We start from the raw sequence: 27,003 nt of genomic DNA, 5'->3' as shown, positions 1-27,003 counted from the left end.
TTTTCAGGTCCTTTTTCAAGTTTAAAACTGGTGTACCATTCTCTAAGGAAAACCGGATAGGTTAATCACAGGATTACTCCATGCCTTCCATGGCTCATACGCTGATGATCACTTTTTAGCGAATGGTGTTACGTTGTCTGCTACCTGCCATGAGCCCCAGGTTTCAAACTAAAATCTTTTCATGTTGTGAGTGGAGAGCTGCCCTCCCTCTTCTCCCAAGAGAACATAGCTTTTCTGTGTCCCTGATCTAATGGACATATAATTTAATTTGTCATATCCAACGGATACGAAATCCAATGTAAAATCCTTAACAGATAGATCCACGTCTCAGCTATTATATTATACGTCCCCTTTGGGTCCCTGTGATTGGATGGTGAGCACAAATGCTGCTATGATTTTATTCTCGGAGGATCTGAGCCAGACCCAGCTCTGTTGATTCCGTGGGATGGCGTTTTCTGAATGAGCTTCCACTGGTGGTAGGGAGGGGCAGGGATTTGTCACGACTGAGAGGGGACGTTTTTGCAGCATATGCCCATGATATACCAATAGGAGTATTTATAATTTTTGAGTTCTGGGTATCACCAGGCATCATGCTAAGTGCTTAGTGTCAGTTATCTCCATAATGATTAACACTTTTAAGACATACAGGTTCCTTGGGTCAGAAGAACAAAGGACTGCCTTTCAGAGGAATGTTTCCAAGGAAAAATGGAGCTGATAGATTGTCTGATGTGTTTGTCTGCAGTGAGAGGAATTTTAGAGCCAGGTAGAGAGTTTAAGGGATAAAACTGTAATAGGTACGCAGAAGACTAATCAAATGAAAATCCAGTTAAACAAAAAACTGCACAAGTAAATGAATGTACTTATGAGCCATTATGTGGCTCAGCTGTTAAAAAATATACACAGAGATTTCAGGATGTAAACAACAAATACTGATTTAAGCAAAAATTGTGATATAATCTGAATTTATTAGACTCAAACCAGGAAAACAGGACTAACTTCAGGTATTTAAAACAAAAAGAATTCAATCCAGAGAATTGATTTTTCAGGTGATTGAGATGAGAAGCCAAGCAAGGAACAGTGAGGCCAGCACAGGTGAGTGAAACAGGAAGCTGCTTCCATCCCTGGACCAGAAGGACAGAGGGAGGGGCCCTGTGATTGGAGCCCAGTGGCCAGGAAGGAGGCAGAGCTAAATTCTGATCTAGGGAAGAAAGCCATGAGGTCATACCTTGAAATGAAAAACCAAGAACTAGCATTAAAAACATATCACGTGGAACGACGAAGGCAAATACCAAAAGAAATCACTAAAAAATGGGCAGTTCTGGAAGGCAGGAGGAAGAGCTGGGGAGTAATATTTCTCCTAAAAAGCCTCGTAAATCGCATTTGCCTTCTTAAGAATGTATTTCATTGACGAAAAATTAAGTTGAAAAGAGAAGTCTTGCGTGCACTGTAGATTTGTACTTCAGTGACCAGGGTTCCAGTTCAGACACGTGTGTTTCTTTTCCCACCCAGATACGTTGATGACGTGATCAGCCGCATTGACAGGATGTTTCCTGAAATGTCCATCCACTTATCCAGACCCAATGGAACATCGGCCATGCTTCTGGTAAGTGCTTCCTGACCTATTTGTAGGGACATGTGAGAGAAAATTGGCCTCAAGGTTGAATCTGTTTCTGTGTTGTCAGATCTCTAGAATGGAAATTAAATCCCAGCTTGGTGGTGAATAGCATATTTCTTTTTACTGGCATTGTGTAGGTTAAGCATTCTGCATGCTGAACCCTTGCTTTTGAATGAAATTACAGAGCCATCTGAGAGTTACCCAGACAGGAGAGACAGTGTGAGACCTTTTCACCTGTAAGTCAGTTCATGGTTTGGGTGAATCTGTTCTACGTTGTTACCCAAAGACAGCAGGAATGCTCAGCTATTGGATCCTGCTCACGAAAACAGCCTCTTAAAACAGAACAGGTTCTGTGGAAAATCATTTTTTAAATCTGTTACGTATTTGAAGAAAGTGTTCTGAGACCTTGTCACTGACAGCTTCCGATTTTGTTGTTTCTGTTTGGGGTTTGCTTTGAGCAGGTTGACATGGTGAGCCTCACCGTTAATGTTTGTATTTGCACAAATTCACCAAAGACAGGTGTGTTTGGGAAAGACAGTGGAATAGAAATGTCAGATTATGTTAGTAGTTAGAAAGGCGTAGAAACTTCAGTGATGAGACACGTTTCTAAACGCTGTGAACTAATACATGCTGGAAGGCCACTTCCCTGGGCACAGGTTTTGAGGAGCCACCACCTTTACAGAAAGCAGAATAAGTCGAATCAGAGCAGTGATTTTTGATGCATATCCGGAAGGTGAGCTTCAGGGCCGGTGTCTTTTACGTCTCTCCAGCCCTGCTGCTCCGGAGCCCCGTATGAAGTCTGCATAGTTTAGCATTTTAATTTCATAAACTCTTACAAATAGCCAGTCACCCAGGATGAGTTACTGTTCACTCAGTCTGTTCACCCAAAGAGAACAGGCTTATTGTGTGTGCACGTGTGTGTGTGTTTTCTCTTAGGGGAGGAGAAGATGTGGGATTATTAAATGGGTGGTATTTCATGTGGGAGAAAAAATTAGTGAGGTTCAGCTGGGTCACAAGCTACTTTAAAATTCTTTCAGTTGAAAAAAACACAGGGACTGAGATAACAGTGTTCTCTTAATAGAAGAAGAAAACAGTTCGGATCTGTCTGTAAAACACACGATAATTTCAGCTTCCGTTAAACGTACAAATTGTCGAACTTTCAGATCCTCAGGACCCAGCGGCTGAAACATAAATCCTACTTTGGGAATACTTGACAGGGACCAAGGAGTTAATGAGGATAGAAACAAAAGCATCCTCAGTGAGATAGCTTTGTTCAAATTATCTCTGGGTCATTGAGCTTCCGTTTCGTGATGAAGGTAGGACTTTGGCATTGACAGGAACGAGCGTGGAGAACGGGGGTTGTGGGTAAACGGGTCTGAGACATTCAAGTTACTTCCACCTGAGAAAGCTGGCTTTTTTTTTCACAATGACCTGTCAGCCTCATCTGCTTTCTCGCGGAGCTTCTGTTTAATAGACTGATGGGAGAGTTTAGGGACTCGACTCAAGAGCGGAATCCTGTTTTATATGTACTGGTTTTACTGCCACGAGTGGCTGATGCAGAGCACTCTGCATCTGGCCAGCTGGCTGTTATCTTTCTTGGGTGACATGGGAAGTCACATAACAGGGTGCTTGTTTATAGGAAAAGCAGTGTGTGATCTGAATCAGATTCAAATTGCCGGGTGGATAATCATCCTTTTAACATAATCGCTGTCTTTGGCTTCTTCACTTTTAAAAAGGTGGTGTTTTATTAAATTACAGATCTCTAGGCCATTTGCTGCGGCCACACACATCTCCGAGGTCGAAGGGAATCCTCACCTGGGAGGAGAGCAGGACCGGCAGCTGCCATCTCCCCTGACCCTTGCTGGTCACCTGTTCCCTCTCACGGGTGGAGAAGGCTGGGGCTGTGCTGTGGGCAGTTGAGCCCCGCCGCACGAGCTTCAGGCAGGAGTCAGAAGTTGTTTTCTGGAGATTTGTCTGGAGTGAATCATGCTAAGCTGGAAGGCAGTGTACTCTGAATGCTCTGGGAATCGAGTGAGACTGACGGGGAGGGACCAGCTGCCGAAGCAGGACACATTTGAGCAGTCTCTGCTGACATCTCCCTTTACCTGCGTTGGCTGAGGCCTGCAGCGTGCCTGTGTGCTTTTTAATAAAACTGCATTTCCTCCTGAATCGGCCAGGCTCCCTTGAGTGCAGGCAACAGAAACCTGCTCTGCTCGACTTGAGCAGGAAGAGGGTGGGTTTGGGTCTTTGTTTTGCCTTTTAATGATGCTGGATGCTCAAAGATACAGTGAGCTGACCTGCCAGGAGGGACCAAAACCAGAGTCGCCCCAGGGGTGCCGGCTCAGGACAGCCGTCCCTTTGGGACTCTGTGGCCCAGGTGACCTGGCATCAGCTGCCTCTCGTCCTGTGCCGGTGCTCACCGCTCCCGGGAGAAACGCTCACGCCGCCCGACCCCCCGTTCCTTCCCTGGCCCGGGGACACGTCCTGCCTTGGCAGCTGCACAGGACTGTGGAGTTGAGGGGTCAGTCCCCAGGGGAAGAGAGACAGGGCCGAGAAAGCAGCCTCCCTCCAGACACCCATCCCCAGTAGCGAGCTCGTGGCTTACCTGGCGCTCGTCTCTTACACCCTCTGGGTGGGCCTCGAGGTGGGCTCCCCAGTTTCCATTTACAAGTGAGGAAACCAAGGTGGCCCGGGACACCGCTTCCCGCCTCCAGGCTGCTTCCTCCTCCCATCTCTATTGTCATTCATGATGAGGGGGAGTAAGATTTAGACTACCAGGCACCAGGCGGGTCGTTTTTTTCCTTAACTTTTTCAAATTGTGTAATATGATACATACAAAGGAATATATGTAACGTGTTTGTCCATTATAAAGTAAGTGACCAGCCCGTGACTCACCACTCAATCAAAGAAGTAGAACACAACCAACATGTGCTTCTCCCCAGACCCTGCCTCTCCCCCCAGAATCACCACCGTCCTGCCAAGCTTCCCCTTCTCTTCCTTTCTTAAGTACCGTTTACAACGTGGGCATGCATCCCTAGATAAGGTATCACTGAGCTTTGTTGAAGTTTGAACTTTATAAAACTGTCGTGCTGTGTGACTGGTTCTGAGACGTGTCGCGTTGGTGGTGGTTGCTGGTGATTTGGCCGTCTCGGGTGTTAGGTCCCAGTCCACTCTGCGGCTGAGCACGCTTTATCCCTCCTCCGGTCAGTGCATGTTTGGGTTGTTTCCGGTTTTGCTTTTTAAATAGTGGTGGTGTGAGCATGCTTGCACTTACAGCAGGGTATCTTTTTAAGCTTTAGCCCAAGCCACGGAGCCAGTGTGGGCCCCTGTCTGGTGGAGGAAGGTGAGTGTTGGGAGCAGTGGGGCACAGTTTTTCCAGAAGAGTCACTTAAGTTGTGAAATACAGTGGCCACACCGGTGTACAGATGGGCCCAGAAATGGCTCTGGCTAAATGGCCTGGCCTCCGCGGTCAGCATGTCCCTCTGACTTTGTTGTCGCTATGGATCTCCTCTGATTTTGGTGTTTGAACACAGAGAGGTTTTCGGATTATTTGTGCACGGGCATGGGAAAAAATGGCGTATGCGCGAGTATTCCATGGACAAAGGGTAGTTTTGCTGGTCCCGTTTTGGTTCCCTCCTTCACCAAGCAATCACTGCCAAGAAGCAGTGAGGCGCCTTGGATGCACCATCACGGGGAGCCCCGGCCTGTCATCAGCTGTTTCTACACGATGTGGAAGAAAGGAAAACACGAGGACCGTATATAGAATTGGCACTTTTTAAGGTGATCTGGGGTCAGTTTGGCCATCTAAAGCTAAACCTGCCTTTTCTCATTGGCCTGGAGGCCTCGGAAGCGTTGGGAGCAGTCACCTTCCAGCCAGAGCCCCGTGCTTGACCTGGAAGTGCAGGCGTGAATCCGCTTCCTGCTCATCTACCCACAGGGAGGGCAGGTGTAGGAGATGGGGCGGGGGGAGGGAAGGGAGGGCAGATGGGACTGAGTTAGTATTTGCTGAGTGAATACACTAATGACAGACAGAAGCATCCTTCTCTAGCGGATGTATCGGTTTCCCCACGCCCTCGTGGCTGCTACTCAGGGAGGGGGAGGAGCAGGCATTGATACTAACCTGGTTCCAGAACTCCCAGGACAGCTGTGGCCTCGACCTTCTGGCGTCTCCATGAACCTTAGGTAATGGAACAGAGCCTGTACCGGCCAAGTCCTAGCCAGCGTGAAACCCGACCCCTCAGCCTCCTGCACAGCCTTTAACCACACTGCGGCCAGCTCCCTCCACTCTGTTGGGGGGCTGCTTTGGTGCTGTGTAAGTTAATAACTCGTGACAGAATAAATCCTGTTTCGTTCTTTGAGGAGATGAGCTCAGTCATCCCAAAATAAACCTAGCTATGTTGATATTTAGTTTCAGTTAATCTACCGCCTAACATCCCATTATTAATTTTCTTCCAACAGTCAAAATATTGTAAGAGCTTAACTGAGTCAGACTAGAACAAGCAGCTGGCTTCTTTTGGCATTTAAAATATTAATCTGCAATTTTTGACTGATCCACTAGGTATAAAAATGTAAGAAAAGAAGAAAAAGATGAAGCTGCATCCATGGCATTTGAAACATATCTTAATATTTTATAAAGTAATCTTTCTTCATATGTTATACGATTTACAACAGATAAAACTCATTTGTCAATCTCTCTAATATACGATTTAACCAACCTTCAATTTCTCTAACATCTTGGTGCCTTATTTTTGAATGACACATCTGTTTAAAACCGTTTAGACGCATTATCTCATACTACTGTATCCCAGGCTCTCTGAGACAGGGAAGACGGGAACAGTTAAACTGCTTAACTAACCTGGGCCTTGATTGCCCTGCTGGGTTCAGTAGTCCAAAACCTTAGTAGGCCTAGGACTCACCAGTGTAGTTTGTGGAAAAGGCACGTTCCTGGCAGGCAGCACAGAAATTCAGATCCAGCAGCTCTGGGGTGGAGCCCAAAAGCCACCTTTCCGGCCCGAGCCTCAGGTCACCTATGCAGCGCTTTTAAGCCTTCGTGCTTTTGGAGTTCCAGCGAAGGGGTCTTTGTGGTAAGTCCTAGGAGGAGCGTCAGACTCTCGCGAGCTAGGTTGCTGAAGCATCCCTGTGCTTGTTCCGGAAACACTCTGGGCACCGGGAGAGGAAGGATGGTGCTGGGTGCTGTCCAGCACTGACCAGAGCCCCTGCACGCGCGGAGCCTGCCCTCAGTTCAGAATGGAAACCGGACAGGAGGCCCCTGAGTTGTTGTCTAAGATGATGGCAGAGGGTGACAGGGCTGAAGGGGGGAGGAAGCGGGACAGGCTGGAGAGAGACCCAGGGCCCTGTGTGGGTGGAGCTGGGTGCGGAGAGGCCCTCTGAGAGAAGAGACCGCAGGAGGGGAGGCGGCGGGGTGAAAGGCCCCAGCAGAGGGCAGCGGTGTGTTCAGGTGAAACCCTGGAGGGGGGTGGCTGGAGCGTGGGGAGCGAGGGGAAGAGAGGGAGGAGGTGAGACTTCTGCACAGGCAGGGACCAGACTCGGGGCCTTGCACACTTTTGGGGGGGAGTGCTGGGCATTTTATATTTTAAATTTTAACTTCAGGTAAAATTGATCATAGTCCTTGATCGAGGATCACACTGTCGTCACTGATCCCGGCGTGGCCCTTGCATGGTTATAATGCCTAGCCCCAGAGCTGGGACGTGTCTAAAACCTGGCAGGGAGTGTCCGCCTCCGGCCCCAGCCCCGGCCCTGCTGGGAACTCTTGTCCCTGCCTTTGTTGGTCGTTCTCTGTCCTTTTTTGAGGGAGGATTTAACACAACTATATGTATTCCTCAATATATATATATAGTATATTCTTTAATTTTGCCTGTTTAACTTAATCATTTTTAAAGGGTATCACATGTTGTCTTCAAGGACTTCATTTTTTCACTCCACATTCTTTTTTTTTTTTTTTAACTAAATGTCATTCAGATTGTTGGTTTAGCTATAGCTTATTCATTTTGCTGATACAAAGTATTCCATTATATGAATATATCCTAATTTGGTTATCCATCTTTCTGTCAGTGGTCATTGATTTGTGTCTAGTTTTTTGTTTGTGTATTATGAACAGTATGCTTTGAACATTCTTGTTCGTGTTCCTTGGGCCCCATGGGCTAAACTTTTCCTTGGAGCTACTCCTAGGAGAACAGTGCTTGGTTTAGGGCAGTGGCTCTCAGTGGGGATGATTTTTGCCTCCAAGTGGACATTTGGTAGTGTCTAGAAATGTTTTTAATTGTGGGGGGAGGGGTATTACCGACCTCTAGTGAGTAGAGACCAGAGATGCTGCTGACAGACGTCTTACAGTGAGCAGGACAGTCCTCACGTCGAAGACTTATCCAGCCCCCAATTAAGGTGCCGAAGTTGTGCCCCCTGGTTTAGGGCACACAAATAGTCAGCTTCCCATGAAAATGCCAAAATGTTTCCTGAACAGGTGCCCTCATTTACACCCCACCACCAATTCTGCAGTAGTAAAAACAATTTTTCCCAACATACAGAGACTTAGATAATAATTTTAGTTGTCCTTCAGAAGTTTCTTAAGACCATCCAGGACTAAAATTCTGTGATGCTCTAGCACTCGGTTTAGGCATCTGTACCCATATTTTAACACAGCATACCCATTTTTTTTGTCACAGCACAGAGTATTACCGAAACTCTTTGTTGTTTTGTTTTTGTTTTTGTTTTTGTTTTTGTTTTTGTTTTTGTAAAAGCCATTTTATAAGGGAAGTCAGTTTTTATAGTTCTGCTTCACTTTTGACAGGTCAAAAATTGGTTTATCAAACCTGGTTCCAAAAGACATTTGTTTCCAAAAATCAGATCCTTCCTTTATAACAGCAGTTCTCAAATTATGGGTTGGCAACAAGGATTGCAGAGGCCCTTTCAGGGAGGCCACAAAGTCAGCACTGTTTTTATGGCAATACTGAGACCCCACTTTCCTTTGTCACTCTCGTTCATTCACAGGTTCACGGTGGAGTGTCCCAGAGACTACCTCCTGTGACATGACATCATCTTGCTGACACCTGTTGGCTCTTGTAGTCTTGCTTTTTAAATGTTTCTGTTTTATTTCTAATACAGTAGATATCAACAGCTATATCCCACAGGAACAAAAGCTCCTTGAGGGCCTCAATAATTTTCAAGAATGTAGAGAGGTCCTGAGACCAAAATGTTTGAGAACTGCTGCTTAAGGAGGTTATTCAATAACAGTGTAGCAAACTAAGTTTCAAAAGATGGTTCTAGAATTGTTTGTTGCAATGACAGTGATATGAATGGAGCTTTATTAGTGATTAAATGCTCTGAAGTTTAAAAAAAGTAAAAGTCAAAGGAATGTGGGACATTCCACAGGACAACTCGGTTTCTTCAACAAAGTCAATCATGTGGGCAAAGTGGGAAGGGTGGAATGCTTAAAAGGTTTAACAGCAGTATGTGAAGTGTGGCCCTTGTCTGAATCCTGATTCAAAACAAACCAACTGCAAAAGAGTATTTTTTTAAGCAATCCGAAGGAGCTGCATGTGGGCTCAATTTCAAATGGCGCCAAGGAATTGTTGGTGATCTTGTTAGATCTAATAATGTCCTCATGGTTATGAAACAAAAGATCTGTTGTTTGAAGGTAGGTCCATAGAGCTGAAATGACATGATATATGATGTGTGCTTTAAAATACTTCACCAACAAAAAGCAGGGGATAAACAAAGGAGATGTTTCAAAACCTTGAAAATTTTTAAACCTGGGTGGTTATTAAGCAATATCTCTTCATTTATGTTTGAGAATGTTCACAGTAAGAAACGTTGTGGATGGCTGTCTCAGTTCAAGTCTCTCCATATATCTTCCAAACAATACAGAAAAACAAGAACAAATAAACACAACAAAGAAACCAAAAACACCCACACTCCAAATTACGTGTGAGTTAAAAAACAAACAAGTCCTTGTTAACTGTCACCTGTGCTAACCTTTGCTGACGAAAAAGCGTATCGTACAGAAGAGTGCACGCTGTATAATTGCATTCTGTGAGGTTTTGGAACAGCCAAAGCTAAGGTGGAGAAAAATCGGACAGTGCTTGCCAGCCGGGATGGCAGAGCACCCTCGGCTTGGGAAGGGCACAAGGAGGCGTCCCATGGTGGTGGGATGGGAGTATTGTGCATTTTGATAGAGGTGTGGTGGTATGGCCTTATGCAGTTGCCAAAATTCAGAGAATGGTACATTCTAAAAATTTATGCATTCTATTGTAGGCAAATTTTAACCTCAAAAAATTTGTTTTTACCAAATGTCAGACTCCGCTTATCATGTGCTTGCCTTGGTGTTTAGGGGTGAAGAATACTGATGTCTGCAACTTTCAGATTCTTCAAAAAAGTAAGCTGTATGAGTGGATAGACAGATTAATATATAAGTTATAAAACAATAGAACACAGTGACAACAGTCATAGACTCCAGCTCAATGGAATGTGGGTGTTCACCCTACAATTCTTTCAACTTTTTACATGCTTTGAAATTTTTTATAATAAAATGTTGAAGGAATAAACACTTTAACTAAAGAAATCCCACCCCCACCCCCCCAACCAAGGAAACAAACACCACAAAGCGGAAGAAAATTGTTCAAGACAGACGGCACTCCAGACTGGTTTGAATACCCTCAAGCATTTGAAGAGATGAGAAAACAAATCCTGAAATCAGAGATTCAGAAATTAAAAACAGAAGTAAGCGGGAAAGATGACAAAATGAAAAGGATTTACCGTACCCAGGAAAATGATAAAATTATCTCAGAAATTAAGACTAAATTTCAAGATGCTCAAGGAGAAATAGATTCAAATGAAATTTAATAAAGGGCATTGAAGAAAGACTGGGATACAACCAGGAGAATGAAAATAAGATAAAGAAGTAGAAGGGGTCAGAGAGAAAGTGGTTGAAGGGAAACACAAAGAAGAAACAACACGTACATAATTGGAGTCCATGAAGAAGGAAAACAAAATGATGGAACAGGAAGAACTAATACGGAAAACTGTAGTCTAAGAAAAATCCCTAGAAATTAAAGGTCTGAGTCTGCACCTTTAAAGAGCTCCCTGGTACTGGGGAAAATTGACCGCCTACAGTCTAGTCTAAGGTGCATTCTAGTGATGCTGTCAGACTTCAGAGATAAGGAAGAAATCCTCAAGGCTTCCAAGCAAAAACTCAAATAACTTACATGGCAAAAGAATTAGACTGGCACCAGATGTCTCAAAAACAATATATAAAGCAAGGCAATGATGCAGCAGCATTTTCAAAGAAAGTGTGAATCAAAGATAAATATGTCTTTCAAGTATCAGAGAGAAACCATTTTTAATACAAGAATTCTGTACTCAGTAGCCCACCTTGAGGAATCTACTGGAGGGTAGGATTGACACAAGAAAGAGATGAGTGGGGAAACTTCAGCCCAAGGACTGATAGTGAGCATTAATTGTTGACATAAGACTAAAACAAAGGTGGTAATAAGAGTCAGGTAATAATGTATAAATGTTATGTGCTCTTAACACAGTAGAAATAATGTAAACAAAAATGAGAGAAGGGATAGGAAAAGATGAAAGTAGAATGAGCCCATTGATTTTTACATATGTAATAGATAAGATTTAAAGGATACCATTAAAAATTGACAAATGAAATGCTCAGATGGTATCTAAGAAAGTGGGAGTCTGAGGGCATTAAAATGTATAGATGCAAAGGTAGGCACGAGAACAAAAATATCAGCCTTTCTAAATACCATCAATCAATAAGTAACCAGGTGGGCAGGCAAAGAAAACGTCACTTAGAGAAGGAAGCACTGAACATGTGACACACATAATAACTATGCAGTTCTGTGACCAGGTTGAGACCACATGTATTGATCATATCAATAGATGTGAAGGAATAGAATGTACTCATTAAAAGAGTTCACACTGGTTGGTATTAAAGTTCATATAGAAAAGAAGCATGCAAGAATGAATAGAAGACCGAAATAAGAAAAGCTACCAGGGCACGTTGCCCTGCTGGGCATGAAAAGCCTCTATAATTAAAAGTGTGTGGTATTGGCTCGTGGATAGGTAAACAGGCTAGTAGGATAAAACAGACTAGAAATAGACTCAATTACATTTGAAAGTTTAGCATGCGATAAAGGTGGCATCTGACATCAACAGGGCCTCCATCATAAAATGGAAAAAAACTGAGGTGGCAAAAAAACAGCAAAGTCAGAAGACAGCTGACAAGCTGGGAGAAAATATTTACATGTATCACAGATAACAGGCCTGAGATACCTGAGGTCATTTTTTAACTCTTAAGTGGGGAAGACCAAAGATGGGATAGTAAAGGAGGGAAAGGGACAGTTCACCCCACCCAAAGATATAAATGGTGCTCAACCATATGAAGAGATGTTCAACCATACCCATAATTAGAGACATGCAAATTAAACCTGTGCCCGAGGTACCATTTCTCACCTACCAGACTTGCAGAAATTAAAGAGTACAACAACACATTCTGTTGGTGAGCCTGTAAGGAAAGACACTATCACACACTGCTAGTGGGAATGCACATTGGTGCAAGCTTTTCGGAGGGACTGTGGCAATGTCTGGTAAACCTATGTATGCATTTACCCTTTGACCTGGCATGCCACTTCTAGGAATTTACCCCGGAGACACACCTCCAACAATACGAAAATACATATGCGCAGGGTTATTAACTGCAGCTTGTTTGTGATTGCAAAATACTAGAATTAACCTCAATGCCTGGGCAGAGGAGAGTGATTGAATGAAACGGCCGCGCCATTTCTTTTTTCATCTTTAAAAAAAGAATGAGAAAGACCTCTGTGACTCACCGGAAGTGATTTCTAGGGTATATTGAAAAAAACAAGTGCAAGAGTATCCTTAATATGCTTCCTCTTTTGTAAGGAAGAAGGGGATAAAAAAATATCTGTTATTGCTCATTTGTGGAAGAAACAAAGGAAAGATGATAAAGCTGAAAGAAAGAGGCTGGTCAGAGGGAGGTGGGTGGGAACAGGGCAAGACAAATGTGTGTAGTGAGGGGGACATGTCTCTGAGAATACCTTTGTGTGTAGTTTTGACTTTTAGAACCATAGTAATGTTTCACATATGCAAAAAAACAAACAAACAAGTAAAATTGAATAGAGTGGATTTTTTAATAAAGGAGTGCGAATAGAAATAAATAAACCTAACTATATTTCAAATGAATAATGTGACTACCCTTTGGGGAAGGGATGGAGAACTAACCCTCGTATCCTTTGATCACAGCATTTTGACTCTAAATCCTCGAGCTAAGGATTGTCAAGTCTGTGAATGAATACTTAAACTCTACATAGTTTGCCAGTTTTTCATAGGGGGTGTAGGCTAACAATTCTAAAGCTACTTTATGTGTATTCTAGGATTGAGCAAATAAGGAAATACATTGTGGATAATGGGAACCAGGTTTCTCCCTTTTGGAGAGGACATTACAAAAAAGGCAGAATGCTAGAATAAATTCTTGATGTTGGTGAAACTGGAAGTGTCAATATGAACTGATTGTTTTTGACATGTAAGTGTGTGTACACATACACGTGTGCACATATGTCCTAACTGTCTGCTGAGAAGGTCTGCAAGCAGTGAGACTCCAGGACTCTGTTCTCCCCATCTTAGTTTCTCAACATCGTTCTCACTAATGAGAACTGGGCTCCTTGAAGAAAAGACTGATTCCAGAGCGGGGGCCGTACAAGGTGAACCTGGAACATCTTGTGCTGCAGCAGGGGGAGTGCTCACAGAGTGATGGGGGTGTGTCACATGGACACTGAAGCCGGTTTGAAGGGGCTCCTGTTGGCCAAGCCTGGGACCATTGAGCCCCCAAATAAATAGTGATAGTAATGGATTATAACCCACAGAAACAGTTATAATCTGTGTGTCCACACTGATTTAAATAAACGAATGAATAAAGACAGAAAGAAAGAAATGGGAGGTATCAGGGTAACTTAAAAATAGCTATGGGAAAGCCATTCCACACAGTACAATACGAACTAATAAATGCAGAAAGAATTAGAAAATTTTGCAGCCACCATAGTAATAACTGTTTTACATAAGAATCAGGAATCACCAGTGAGTGATAAAATTAACGGGTAAAATTTAATAACAGACAGTATGAGTGTTGGTGTGCACACCTGTGTGTGTGTGTGTGTGTGGATGGCAGATGTGTGCACACATCTAGTGCGGTGTAACACTAACACAGGGCCTCTAGGTGAAGGCTATACAGGAATTCTTTGTACTATTGGTGCATCTTTTCTGCAAGTCTGAAATTGTTCAGAATTATTTCAAAATAAGAGGTTAACATTTTTAAGCATGCGTGTTTAGATTTTTACATCAGGTGAAATTACGTCTATGGTCCTTTTCTTTTTTCTCCTTCCTTCCTTCCTCCTTTACAAATACCACTTACTAGGAATATGTTTTTCTTTTATTTCTTTTGCTATTAGTTGAACACAGTTGTTCCCAGAGATAGTGGTGCCCTTACATCTGTTGTATGAATGTGTTCAGGACACAGTGGCCCCTGATGGTGCCCCCCAGATTCCCTGAAACTATTTAGTCTGAATTAGTGATAGCTTAGTTAGTTACCATAGACCCCCCCTCCTTTCCCCTGGCAAATGCTAATATGCCAGTAATTACCAGGTTCTATCATTTCTTTTCTTAAAAATTTTTTATCTTAATTTGGGGGGTAATTAGATTTTTTAAATGTATTTATTTTAGTGGAGGTACTGGGGATTGAACCCAGGACCTTGTGCGTGCTAGGCACTCGCTCTGTCCCTGAGCTACACCCTCCCCGCCAGGTTCTGTCATTTCTGATGATACCCTTAAAGCTCATAATTCAGACCCCTAGTTCCCTTCAACACGTCTCAGTTGCATTTATCCCCCCAGATTTGGGAAGTCCATCCTGCCAAGTCTACCAGGTATATTTCGTGAGCCTAGCATCTACAATAATGGACTTAAATGTTGGAGAAAGTGGTTCCAACTCCAAAGGAGTTTTATTGGATTTTAGTTTTTAAATACTGTGAACACATTTATGAAGTTAGTATCTGGTGGAAACAGGTGGCACTTTTGCCTTTTTGAGGCAGCGTGAACAGTATTTTCAAAATTCAGAAAAAGGTGTTTAGTGAATGCACAGTTACCTTAAAAAGTAGTAAAACCGCAACTGCCTTAACAGGGTTTGGTTTTTTGTTTGTTTGTTTTTTTTGGTTGAATTCAGCTGTGTTCAGTGGTAAAGTGTTGGGTCTATTTTCAGGGTACCTGGCTTCCAGGCTGCTTCTTACACCCGCTTCAGTTCGGCAGCTCTCTGTTCCAACACTTACCTTCATTCTGTAGCAAATGTTTGTTAATCAAATACGATGTGAAAGATGACCCCAAATTGAAATCTCTAGCAGGAGCCACCCCCGTACACACAAAATGCCACCTCCACACGCTTCCTGATGCACTGTCCAAAGGGCAGGTCTCACTGTGAGTGCCTCCTCCCCTACTGCTTGCAGGATAGAGCCATCCTCCTCAGGGAAGCTTATGTGGTCTTTATAACTTGACCTCAGTTTACCTTTCCAACCTCTTTTCCCCCCACCTGCCTCTACCCTACCACGTATCCTCTAATGTTTCTCAGTGGAGGCACTGGCGGCGTTTTGGATGGGATGGTTCCTCTTTGGATGGAATTGGTGATGTCTTGGAGAAGGATTAGCACCCCTGGCCCCAGACTAGCTAAGTGCCAGCTTACTGTGTGACAGGAGAAGGTACCTCCTCCTTTCCAGAGGCTCCCTAGGAACCACGGGATTCCCCAAACACTCCACGCCCATTTGCTTCTGTGCTTGGTGCCTGCTTCGCCCTCTGACTGTGGCATCCTTGTCCAGCTCCTGCCCCTTCTGGCAAAACTGCTGTGCCTTCCTCGAGATTGAGGTCTAGCGTTACCTTCCAAGAAGCCCACTCGTACTTCTTCGGCTGAGATAGTTCCTTCCTTTGTGCTCCTGGAGTCCTGTATTAGAGGGGTATGCCGTGTACAGAGGTGCCTTGGTTTGGTCTTAAATGGATCGCTTTGCTTTAAAATGCATTTGACAGCACCCACCGTATCACACGCCACTGAGCGCAGAGCGTCTGTGGAGAGCCTGGCAACCACGGGGCCCGGGAACATCTGTTGTGATCGGCCTCGTTGTGCAGCATTGCGTAGCCCTTGGTACCAGACACAGGGAACTCTACAAAGAAGAAGGGTTCTCTGGGGGCCTCATCATTTCCATAGGACAAAGAGACCATGTAAATTGTTGTTGTAGGTCTCGTTATTAGAAGAACAATGATATTGATCAGTAGAGCCTTTGAATCCCTGGCAGCTTGTCTCAAAGTTTGTATTTGGCCAAATGGAGCCATCCCTCTCGGTACCCACTGTGCCATCAATAACGTGGAGCAAAGCGATGTTACTCTTCCCGAGTCATCGTCTTTGTTTGGGAGAGTTATTAACACAGGAGCCCAGGCTGCTGTTTCCTCAAGACAATCGGCTTGTCCTGCTTCAGATTTATACACAGCAATGGAAGATCATTAGCCTGGATTTACACTGCATAGACCAAGCATGTAAATAATTGAATCCTTCCAGAGCTATGTTAAATCTTCAACTGATTTTAAAAGCACTTTATCTTGGTGCTTTACTTTACTCCCTAATCCCAATCTACAGAGTTGATTTTACCTGCAGTTAATCTTTTCATTGTGTTTGCACACTGAGATAAAACAGTTGCTCGATTCTAATAAAAGTGACGTATACAATCCATTTCTGTTGGCAATTGAATTAAAAGATGGGTATGAATTTATACTAATATGGTCTGTAGTATTATTAATTATGCAAATTATATTCTATTGAATTTTAATTAAAGTTCACGTAACTCGTTGTGCTGCATGTGGTTGTAGGAGCAGTGGTCGTCATCATTCTCGTCACCATCGCAGTTAATCCAGCTCATAAGCAAACCTGGGGCCGGACCCCTGGGGTTCACGTCCCTGCTCGGCCGCTTCTAGCCGTGCGATGTTGAGTGGTCGCTCAGTTTCTCCATGCCCTCGTTTCCTCCTGTGGAAAATGGAGCAGATCTGAGCCCTCTCTTGTGGGGTTGCTGTGAAGATCATCTGGTTAATCCTCGGAGCCATGCCAGCCGCTGGCGAGCTCAGGAACGTCAGCCGGGGAGGGGGCGGGGGCAGTGGGTTGCCGTGATTTCTACCAGACATTTGTTGAAGATCCTGAAACTGTGTGGGCCTCGCTCATGACTTCATTACTGTGGTGGCTGTTAATCTTAGACATTCTGTATATAAGAAAAATTCCTCTGTTTCTGTTCAAAAATCCTATACAGTAACGTGGGACCTATTTTTTAAACATAGATGAAAATACTCACCTTCTTTTTTTTCCTCACTCCTGAAATGTATTTTTAGTTAAAATGACGTGTTGACTAGCTTTAATGCCTGCTTTTAAGGAGACTCCTTGGTGATCCTGCTTATGTTACGGGCATCCGTTGTTTCTCCGTTTTGTTCAGTCACAGAGGTGTGAGGATGGTCAGGTGGCATTTTGTTGTAGGGGCTTTGTCGGGCTTTTCGTTAAAGTTAACGTTCATAATTTTAGCTACTGTTTATCCAGGATGTCCTCCCCCTTCACTGCTTATTCCTTCTCCATCTTCTTTATAGATTCCCCGTCCTATTCCCCAAACATTGGCATGTCCCAGCTCGGTTCTTGGGTCTAGTTCCTTCTCTGTCTGTACTCCCTGGGTGACCTCATCCATCCCAGGATTTTAAATATGTTCTGCTTCCTGACGACGGCCAAGTACACATCCTCGTCCAGGTCTCTCCCCGGGCCTCAGCCCCAGGTGCTTGTCGATGTCTCCACACTTGCGTTTGGGAAGTGGTCCCTGTGTCAGGAAGCGACTCCTCCATTCTGCCTGTTGCCCAGATCAAAGTTCTCGGAGTGGCCTCTGCCTCTTCTTTCTCTCAGATTGCACAGCCAATCCACTGGTAAATTTCTTGGGTTCTTGCTTGGAAGTATATCCAGAATATGATCCAGAATGTATTCTCACCAGCTCCACCGCACACCCCAGTTCAAGCTGCTGTCCTTTCTCACCTGGGGTATTGCAGCCTCCTCCCACGGGCCTCTCAGCTTCTACCCTGGCACCTCTGTGGCCTTGTCACACATCGTAATCATTTTGCAGCTAGAGTACTACTACTTTTGGAATGTCACTCTTCTGCCTAGAAGACTCTGCTGGCATTCCATCGCACTTAGAGATATCTTTACCACCGTGTCTAAGGCCCTTCACGATCCCCTTCCTTCCCCAAACTGTCTCCGACCCCATCTTCTACCACTTGCCCCCGGCTCGTGCTGCTCCAGCCACAATGGCCTCCTCACTGCTCCTAGAGCACATCAGGCCTGCTCCAGCCTCAGGGCCTTTGCACCAGCTGTGCCCTCCAGCCCTGACTCTCTCCTTCACTTCCTGAAAGCCCCTAGTCTTCCCTGCCTGCACTGTTAAAATAGCACCCTACCCCAGCCCGTGCCATTCTGTCCCTCGTCTGCTCTATTTTTCTTCATAGCATTTTCACCATATGGCATGTTATTTATTAGCTCACTGTCCATCTCCACCATCCAGAATGCAAGCTCTTTGAAGGCAGAGATTTTGTATTATTCACCGCTGTATCCGCAGCGCCTAGAACAGTGCCTGGCATATGCTGGATGCCCAGTAAACATTTATTAAATGAATGGATGTGCTATTTGCAGTGTAATCTCACAGCAGCCCTCTGAGGTAGGTACGGCTCAGAAAGGCAAAAAATAAGTTACCATAGGCACGTAGCAAATAAGTAGCAGAGCTGAGGTTTAACCTCTGTCAGTTTGACTCCAAAGTGCATGTTCTTTCTTTTTTACTGCATGTCCTCCCATCTCTGGATGATGTTTCTGAGCCACTACCACATCTCCGAGAATTTTATTGTGCCTTTGAAGCCTTAACCATCTTGATTTTGTTCATCGGTGTCATCAAATAGTTTTCGAGCGTCTGCTTTCCACAGGCCTTGTGCCAGTCACAGAAGATAAAAGGAGTGTCAGTGCCTAGTTCCTGCCCTTCTACTCTCATTTTTGAGCAAATCCCCCGCTAGACTGAGTTCCCCTGGAAAAATATGTTATCAGATTCTTTCTTGTTCGTTGTCATCTTTCCAGGGCTTAGAACCATGCCTGGCACAAAGGAGGCACTCTGTTGATAGCTGCTGAATGAATGAATGAAGACAGGGGCACAGAAAAGTGCGGCGAGAGTTAACGTTCTTTGTTTTTGTTGTTTAATTCAATAAAGACCGGCTGGTGCTGCCCGCGTCAAGCATCTCAACCAGCGTCATTGAGACAATCGTTAAGCTCCGGGTGCTTGTTGGAAATGTCAGTTTCACCCCACAGCTAATAGGGTGAAAGGTGGGGGTGTGTCTGATTCAGATGGAGTTGGGTGGGGTCCACGCCTGGAGAAACCCACCGCTGCCTAGTGACAATACAGACTGCAGGAGACACTTCCCAGCCGGACCATCAGGAAGGGGTAAGCTGATGGAAGGGCCTTCCAAGCAGGGAGAGAGAAAAGTGAAAGGTGAGACTTGTCTTTAGATCCTAGAAAAGTCTGCCCCTGCCACCATGAATGTAATAATTCTAATAATTGCCACCACTTCCTCTGCCTGCCATGTGCTCAGAACTCTGGCCCTTTCACATACGCATATTGATGTGATTTTCGTACCAAACCCTCAACACAAGATGTTATCACCGCCTTATAGACAAGAACGCAGATTCAGAAGGTTGAATAACTCATTCAAGGTCATATGAAGTGGTGGAGCTGGGAGTTGAGATTCAGGAGGCACAAAGTCATGGTCTTTTCTGTCACCCTCTGTGCTGTCCATGGAAAGGTCACGTGGATTCAAAGAAGTACAAACTCCTAACACCTCTAGGTAACTGGGGGAAATGTACTGAAATGCGTCGAGTTTCCTGTAAAGCTCCTTAAACGAATCATGGTTTTGATAACATTTGATTTTGATAGGAAATGCTTTCTGAATATACTCCTGACTTTGCCAGTTCTATTTTCTTCTTTCACACAGACTTTATCAAATGATTGTTTTGTTGATAAATTTAGTGCACAGTTGGGACTTATATGTAGATTGTACCTACCCTCAAAGGGAGAGAGGATTTTATAGTTTCCATTCATTCTCATTAAAATCAGAACATTTGCATCTTAACTTTTACATCTTGTTCCAGGAATTTTAAGCAGTCTGATTGTGTGGAAGTGGGTCGTATTAATTGCGAATGGGCGAGACATCTGCTCACTAACACAGAACGATTTTTTAAGCTCTATTTTGTTTTTATATGTGATCTACCAGAGTGATTAAGTGAAGGCTGTCGGTGATGCTGTTACAAGACAAGGAATTTCAGAGACTTATAATGTAACCATAAAAGTGAATTTAAAAGTGAACCTTTGAAAGTTCTTGAACTGGGAGCAATTAAACATCTTAGAGTTGATAAATTTTTATCGGCACCCTGTCAGGGAGCCGTTTTCTATCATCGGAGCCCCTGTTGTTCCGCTGCACAGTGGGCCCAGGTCCAGTGGGCTCCAGGCTCTGGGGTGAGGGAGCAGCGTTGCGGGGCCGTTGCTACCTGCAGGGAGCAAAGTGGGCAGGGAATGAGCTCAGGTTCTCAGGTGCAGCCTGGAGCACTAATTCTTCAGGAAGGTGATAAGCATGGTGAGTTTCGGCAGCGCTCACTGGTTAAAGAGACCTGGTCAAGCAGGTTCCTTTCTTGCAGTCATTCCAGAGCCTTCCCCTTGTACACCGCGGCTCCTCAAGAGGGGGGTGATGGCTACACAGCTTCCCCGACATACATGGCCACCCGACCCCTTTTCATGGAATACAGTTTGGGAAATGTCATGAGAATGCCCCAAGTACTATTTTAAAATTAGGAACTGAGGATCTGGTTGAGGCTGCCTTGGTCATGTGGTTTAATGTTGAGTCTCTGGCCCTCAGCCGGTAGCCTCAGCCATCCTCCCACTCTGGACCTTTCCAGACCTGGCTTTTTTCAGAGTTGTGGCTTCCAAGCCAGTGGCAGCACTGGCCCAGTCAGGGAGCAGAAGGGAAGCCGGGCCTCTGTGCATCCATGCTTGTTTTACTTGACAGAGAGGACGACAATATGTCATTGGGCAGCAGTGATTAGGGAAGGACAAGTAAAATATATAAAAGATGAAGAGTTCTAGAGGAAGTGACATTGTTCCTAAAGTGGTTTCCTGACCCTGATCCAGCACCTGCTTCCTGGAGGGGCTCAGTCAATATTTGTTGAATGAATAAATTGCTCGTACTCTGAGGCCTTTGCAAAAAAGATGCCTAATGTTGATATATCATCATATTCTTTTTCAGTTCAGTTTAGTTGCCAATGTATTATAGTCTTACACCTTCTAGAATCAAAGGTTGAAACACCATAACTTTTCCTGCACCTAACAGATGCCCCTTTCATCCAGAAATATCTGCTGCGTGCTGCCTTGCCACAGAGCGAGTGTCCTGGGCATTGTGTTCCAGGAGTGGGAATGGGTTTGAACTGATTGATCCAAACCTTTACTCCTTCTCTCCTGGAACCAGTGACAGAAAGCTGACAAATGTTAAGGGCTGATGTCTGCTACCCTGGAACCAAGCAAAGGTGGTTGACTCACAGAGGGGCAGAGGCTGAATGTGAACCTATGACCTTGACCGCATTAACTTCAGGCACCTCATCTGAAGCACCTGCGTCAGGGTAAGGGCGCGATCCCCGTCTTAACTGCTGAAATTCTTCTCCTTGTGCCTAGTGGTGCTGCTTTCCCGTTTCATCCCCTCCTTCTGCAGGATGTGGTTTGTTACCCAAAGGAAGGATCGCTTGCTCACCCCTGATGTGGGGAGATCATTTAGAGCACTTAATTGGTGCACTATTGCAATTAAGTTAGATTAATGAAAGGTAAATTCCAGTCTATACATGGGGAAAAACTCTCTTGTAAAGATCCTAATTAGTGTGTGTGTTTATTTAGCCTCTCATGGTTTAATTGCATCCCATCTTGCTATTTACAAACAGGCATCATTAAAGAGTAATGAGTGCGACGAGCATTAACACTAGCAGCACATGAGGTAGCTGGCGGTTGTGGGGGGAGGGAGGGATGCATGGGAAGTCTGCTGCTTTGTATTGTTTTCCCATGAAGGAGGATGCAAAACGGCCCTCTGAACCAGCCCGTGAGGGGAGGATGGAGCAGACATTATGCAAGGCGGCAGCTTGTCCTTTGGGTGTGGAGAGCTGGGCTGCTTTTAATTTGCTGCTGCGATGTAATCTGGAAGGTGAACACACTCACACGATTGTCTTGTGACCTTAGTTGAAGCTTTCTTTTCAGCCCCGCATCACAGGACATCTGCACTTCAAATCAATGAGGATTCCCTAGGATGCTGGAAAGGCTGTCCAAAATATGTTAGCTCCAATCCCTTCAGCAGCTTTTAAAAAGAAAGAAAGAAAGAAATCCAAATGTAAAAAAATTGAGAAATAAGTTTATGATATTTCACTGGCTCCCCAAATGTTTCATTCCAATTTTACATAATTTGCAGGCATTCTTGAAGTTACAAAGCAAGTTTATCTTTCAAGGTGGGTGCTTGATCATTTATATTCTGCTCTAACCTGATTTAAGGGTGGAAAAGCTAAGATTCCAAATGGGGTTACCAAGCAGAGGGAAGAGAGGAGAACCCGGAGATGAAATATGTTCCCGTCATTGCTTGCGTGAGCGTCTGATCCTTGCGTAAAGTAAGCGCTTCTGTGATATCAGCAGGGAGCACATTTAGGGATAAGGTGGCGAAGCCCAGGAGGAAGTGTCCTAGAGCCCTGGCTGTGTTCACTTGTAGGAGCAGAACTGTTAAACCCCTGTGCTTCAGTTTCCCCTTATGTTGTGGTTGTCGTTGCAAGCGGTTTTGTGAATGTGTTCTAGAGAAATGCAAATTGCTCTATTCAAACTACATTAAAGCCTTCGATTTCTGTAGGATTCCTAGGTGAGCTAAAGTCCAGAGTTTAACTTACTTAAAACAAGATTACAGAAATTCACAATTTTCAATACATTTTACGGTTTTCTTCAAAAAAAAAAAAAGTTTAATTTTAGGCTACCCTAAATAGAAGCAAAAACAAAAAAGTTTTTCAGCGTTCTGACCACTGCCTGTATTTAAGGACACAGCTTGCTGCGTTATCAAACCCGGGAGGACCCAGACAAGCTTGTGTGGGTGCCTTTTTTGTTGTTGTTAACTTGCAACTGTTCCATTTTCAGCTCACAGAACTGTGGGGCATATTTTCCCATTCATATTAATTGGATTTTAAAGTGACCTTGTCCATGTATTGATTTGAATTAAAATTTTCTCCATCGAGGTCAAGTTGGCCCACATCCTACAGTCGAAATATTAAAAAGCCAAGTGCTGCCTAACAGGGTATCGACAGAAGAAATGGAGATGTAACGGGGCCACCTGTGCCACAGAGGACACCGTTCTAATGCAGGTGGCAAGTGGCAGTTCTGCGTGGGGATCACCTTCTCCTGGACTTGAATCACGTCATCAGAGGGGCAGTTCCTGTTTAAGACTACGGACCTACCTTTTTCGGGAAAGACTGTCCCTGAGCTCCTCAGAGCCCAGGTAACGCTGCTCAGGTGCATGGGGTTAGGGTGAGGTTTCAGTTCGTCTGGATTCACGCAGGCCGCCTGGAAAATGAGGGTCCATCGTGATCGTTCATACACTTGAACAGCCTAACCCAGACCTCAGCTGGGAGTCCCAGCCTCCAAACTGCACATGTAACATCTCTCCACTTAGATGTTTCAGAAGTATCTTGAACTTCATAATTTCCCTGTCCCTGTCTCGCCCTCTGCTTCTCCAGCTTATCTCAATAGGTAGCAACACCACCTACCTGGTGCTCAAGCCAGAAACTCTAGGAGCTCCCTTAGTTTCTCCCTTTTCCTCAGCAAATCCTGTCTTAGAATTTTATCTTGATTCTGTCTGCAGTCTGTCAGCACCTCACCTCCTCTGCCGCCAGCGTCCTAGTCACGGTGGTCATTGTCCTCTCCTGTGGCCTCCCTGTTTCTTCTCTTCATCTCATCACGAAGCATCCAGGGACGTGTTTTTTTTTAAGCGCACATCAAACGTCATTTCTCTGCTGAAAGCCCTGCGGGGTTTCCCACTTCACCCCGAGTGAAGCTAAACGCCGTATCCAAGCCTCGGCTCTTCCCGTGCACCTGGCCTGCCTCTGCCCCCCGGCCCCTTTTCTCAGACGCCAGGGCGTTCCCTGCTTGAGGCCTTTACCGGGCCGCTCTGCCCGGCACTCTGCACGGGCTAGCTCGGCCTTTGGCGGTGGGTTTCAACCCAGTAGGAACCTGCCCCTTGCCCAGGCTTGTTGTCTTCTTAGCCCCTCACAGATGATATTTTGTTTGCTGTCTGCCCACCCTGCCCCCCGCCCCACACTGAGCGTGTTCGCTCATGTTTTGTTCCCTTAGACTAGTGCTTGGCGCGTAGTCGGTGTTCAGGACATATTTGAGTGAATTGATACCTGATCTAAATGTCATTTTTTCAGACATAAGTATTGCCTAAATAATCTCTTTAAGCTGTCCCCCTTTTGTTCATTTCCTTTCAAACTGTTTCTAAATTATCTATTTTTATTTATATACTTATTTGTTGTCTGTCTCTGCCGCTAGACCGTTAGCTCTCTGAAAGTCTCTTTTATCTCTGCGTACCTGATGCCCGGGCTGTGCACAATACGTGTTGACCAAGTAACCGTTGGGTGGAAGGAAGGGAGGAACTGGAAAGCAAGCCATCTGCGGTCCAGAGTGGCTCCAGGTTCCGCTTTGCATCTGCCTGTCTCCCCTCCCTCCTTCCCACCCTTATTTCTGCCCCTTCTCTTCCTACACAGCCTCCTTCTCCCAGGAGGGCTGTTTCTTGTTCCCAGTCTTTCCCATGTTCTCCAGTCCAGATTCTGGAATGAGGGAGGCAGTTTACCTGGCCTCGCCAGTATGGGCAGAGCCTTCCGTACCAGACCAGTGTGGGGTCCCCTTCAGACCCAGCACAGACTGGTCCTGCCCAGTACAGGAAACAGCTGCTTCCCAGGCAGCAGGCACGTTCAGCAAGACAGGGGCATCGAGCACGGGGGCTTCCTTACTGCCGTGCTCAGCGCAGGGGACAGGTAAAGGGTGTGGGCTGACGAGGAGTCCTCTTCACGTCCAGTAGGAGAGACTTGACACGTTCAGCATGTTCGAGAAAACAGTGGTCAGCTTCTCCTTCTGTCAGCTAACCCGTATCCCATCTCATTCCATAACATCTTTTTGGAATCAAGATTCCCTGTTCTGATACAGGCACCGCCTTCTCCTTTTCCTAGAGGGGTTTATGTTGTATATTTGAACGTATGTTTTATAAATTAAAATGAACAGAATTCTGTTTTGATGATTTGGGGGATTTTTCATGACCCTGCAAGAGAGACCCCAAGGTAGCCAGAAACTAAGATCAGGAAACACAATTCTTCCCTGTTGTCTTTTTGTTTCTTTACGTTGTGTGTGAATTTTGTAACTGTTGAGGGGGACAGGAAGTGAGATGAGAGAGAAGACTGTGAGGAAGTTGATATTCATTGCATGAAATGGAAATGCCTTTTTTTTTTTTTTTTTTCAAATTTTACCCTAAGTACATTTATTTATTTTTTATTGAAATATAGTCAGTTACAATGTGTCAGTTCTGGTGTACAGCACAATGTCCCAGTCATGCATAATACATACATATATTCGTTGGAAATGTCTTTCTTAACTCTTCCTTGTCATGAAGACTGCTCATAAGACTTGGCAAGTGACTAAGTCCTTTATCACGAGATTCCCCTCCACCCAGGGCAGTTTTGACTTCAGACGAGAGAACTGAGTTCAGGAAGATCAGAAGTGCCCAAATTGGCATCAGTGGCTCCTTAGGAAGTGATGCAGGTCCACTCATCAATGGAATGAGCCACCTGGTGAGAAATAAACCTCATCTTATTAGACGAGGAGTTTCATAATTGCTCAAAACAATGACTGCCATGTAGTGAGTGCCCTAGTGACTCTCCTGGACACTTACTAGCACTGGCTGTCCAGTCCTTATAAAGGGTTCCATTTTAAACACAAGAAAGCAGAGCTCACGTAGGTTGGTTTTCCCAGAGCCACGCTGCTTTGTACGTGGCAGAGGCAGAATTTGAACTTGGGTCTCCTGGGCTCCAAAGCCCTGGCTCACACCCCTGCCCCCTGCTGCCTTTCCCTCTGACAAGGGCGTGGAGGGAGTAACGCCTCAGGACTGCTGAGGGCACACTTGCCAGGTTTGCATCATTGTGCTCAGCCCTTCTGGTGTCATTTCCTCCTCACAACCGCCTTATCCCGGGTCTGCAGGCGAGAAAACGGGGACTTCACAAACAAGGTAACTTGCCTCACTCAATTCACTCAGCCAGGAAGGGGCGGATCTCACATCTAAACTCAGACTGTTTTCCCCCCAGAATTCATAAACATCACCCTCACGCTCGTTTGCCTCGCTGGCGAGCTGGTTTTCTAACTGGCTGGCAGACAGAACCTAAAGTCAGCTTATCTGCCTTATTGTTCCAGGGTCTTTGTCAAGGGGGAGCTAGGATGCACCTCTTAAGGCTGTGTCGACTTTGTGTCTCAAATCTAGTCTGCCCATGGGCTTTCCGGTTTCCTTTTCCTTTTCTTTTATTGTGTTAACGTTGCGTCGCTTTTTATCATCAGAGGCACAACTGAACTAGCCTGTGGAGCGAAATAAGTGACCTTCAGCATAAAGGTCAGTTTTACCTTGACGATCCCTTGGGTTGCCCTCTTGTTTCCAAGGCACGCAGCCCGTTTGCTTTGTACGACTTGGTTGCTGGCCAGCTCTCCTCTGCGCCAGTGGCCACCGCCTCCAAGCCGTGGCAACAGGTTTGTCTTCACCTCAGCTTTGCCAGAGTTTCAGCCTTTTAGGGTAGGTCTGTCTCGGTTTTCTCCTGGCTCTTTCCAGTTTCACAGTTCTCCTAGAAAGAAGCAACAGCCAGTTTCCCTCTGCACCTCTCAGTTTCCCGCCGCCCAGCTGCTGCGGCTCCGCGAGGCCTGCTGTTGAGAGCACAGCTCCGCCCGGCACGGTTCTGCCGGGGCCGCACGTACCTGGCAGCTGTGCAGAAGTCAGAGTGCTAATTTTTTTTTTAAAAAACGCTCAAATTAGACAAAGCAAGTGTTTTAGTAGCATCGTATAGATGGCGTCAGGGGTGTGAGTATAAAGCCATTCGGGAGGGAAGCCAGGAGTCTTGCAAAGCAAGGTTTTGTGCCCCTTACCAGCATCGCCAAATATATGGCTGAGTGGGT

The 27,003-nt window shown here is 45.1% G+C and overlaps 1 protein-coding gene across 2 annotated transcripts in view; it reads left to right on the top strand.

Moving 5' to 3' along the window:
* Positions 1-27,003, top strand: part of MED27 (mediator complex subunit 27) — a 186,560-nt gene that overhangs the window by 122,175 nt on the left and 37,382 nt on the right. For both annotated transcript variants that reach the window (XM_010975389.3, XM_064490637.1), the window contains one exon: positions 1,510-1,603. In XM_010975389.3, coding sequence (XP_010973691.1) covers positions 1,510-1,603 — 94 coding nt within the window. Of the gene's footprint in view, positions 1-1,509; positions 1,604-27,003 lie in introns of those variants that run through there.

This window comes from Camelus dromedarius, chromosome 10, assembly GCF_036321535.1.
Source record: "Camelus dromedarius isolate mCamDro1 chromosome 10, mCamDro1.pat, whole genome shotgun sequence".
Taxonomy (NCBI): domain Eukaryota; kingdom Metazoa; phylum Chordata; class Mammalia; order Artiodactyla; family Camelidae; genus Camelus; species Camelus dromedarius.
Note: the sequence above shows the minus strand (reverse complement) of the source record. Positions and strands in the feature narration are given on the sequence as shown.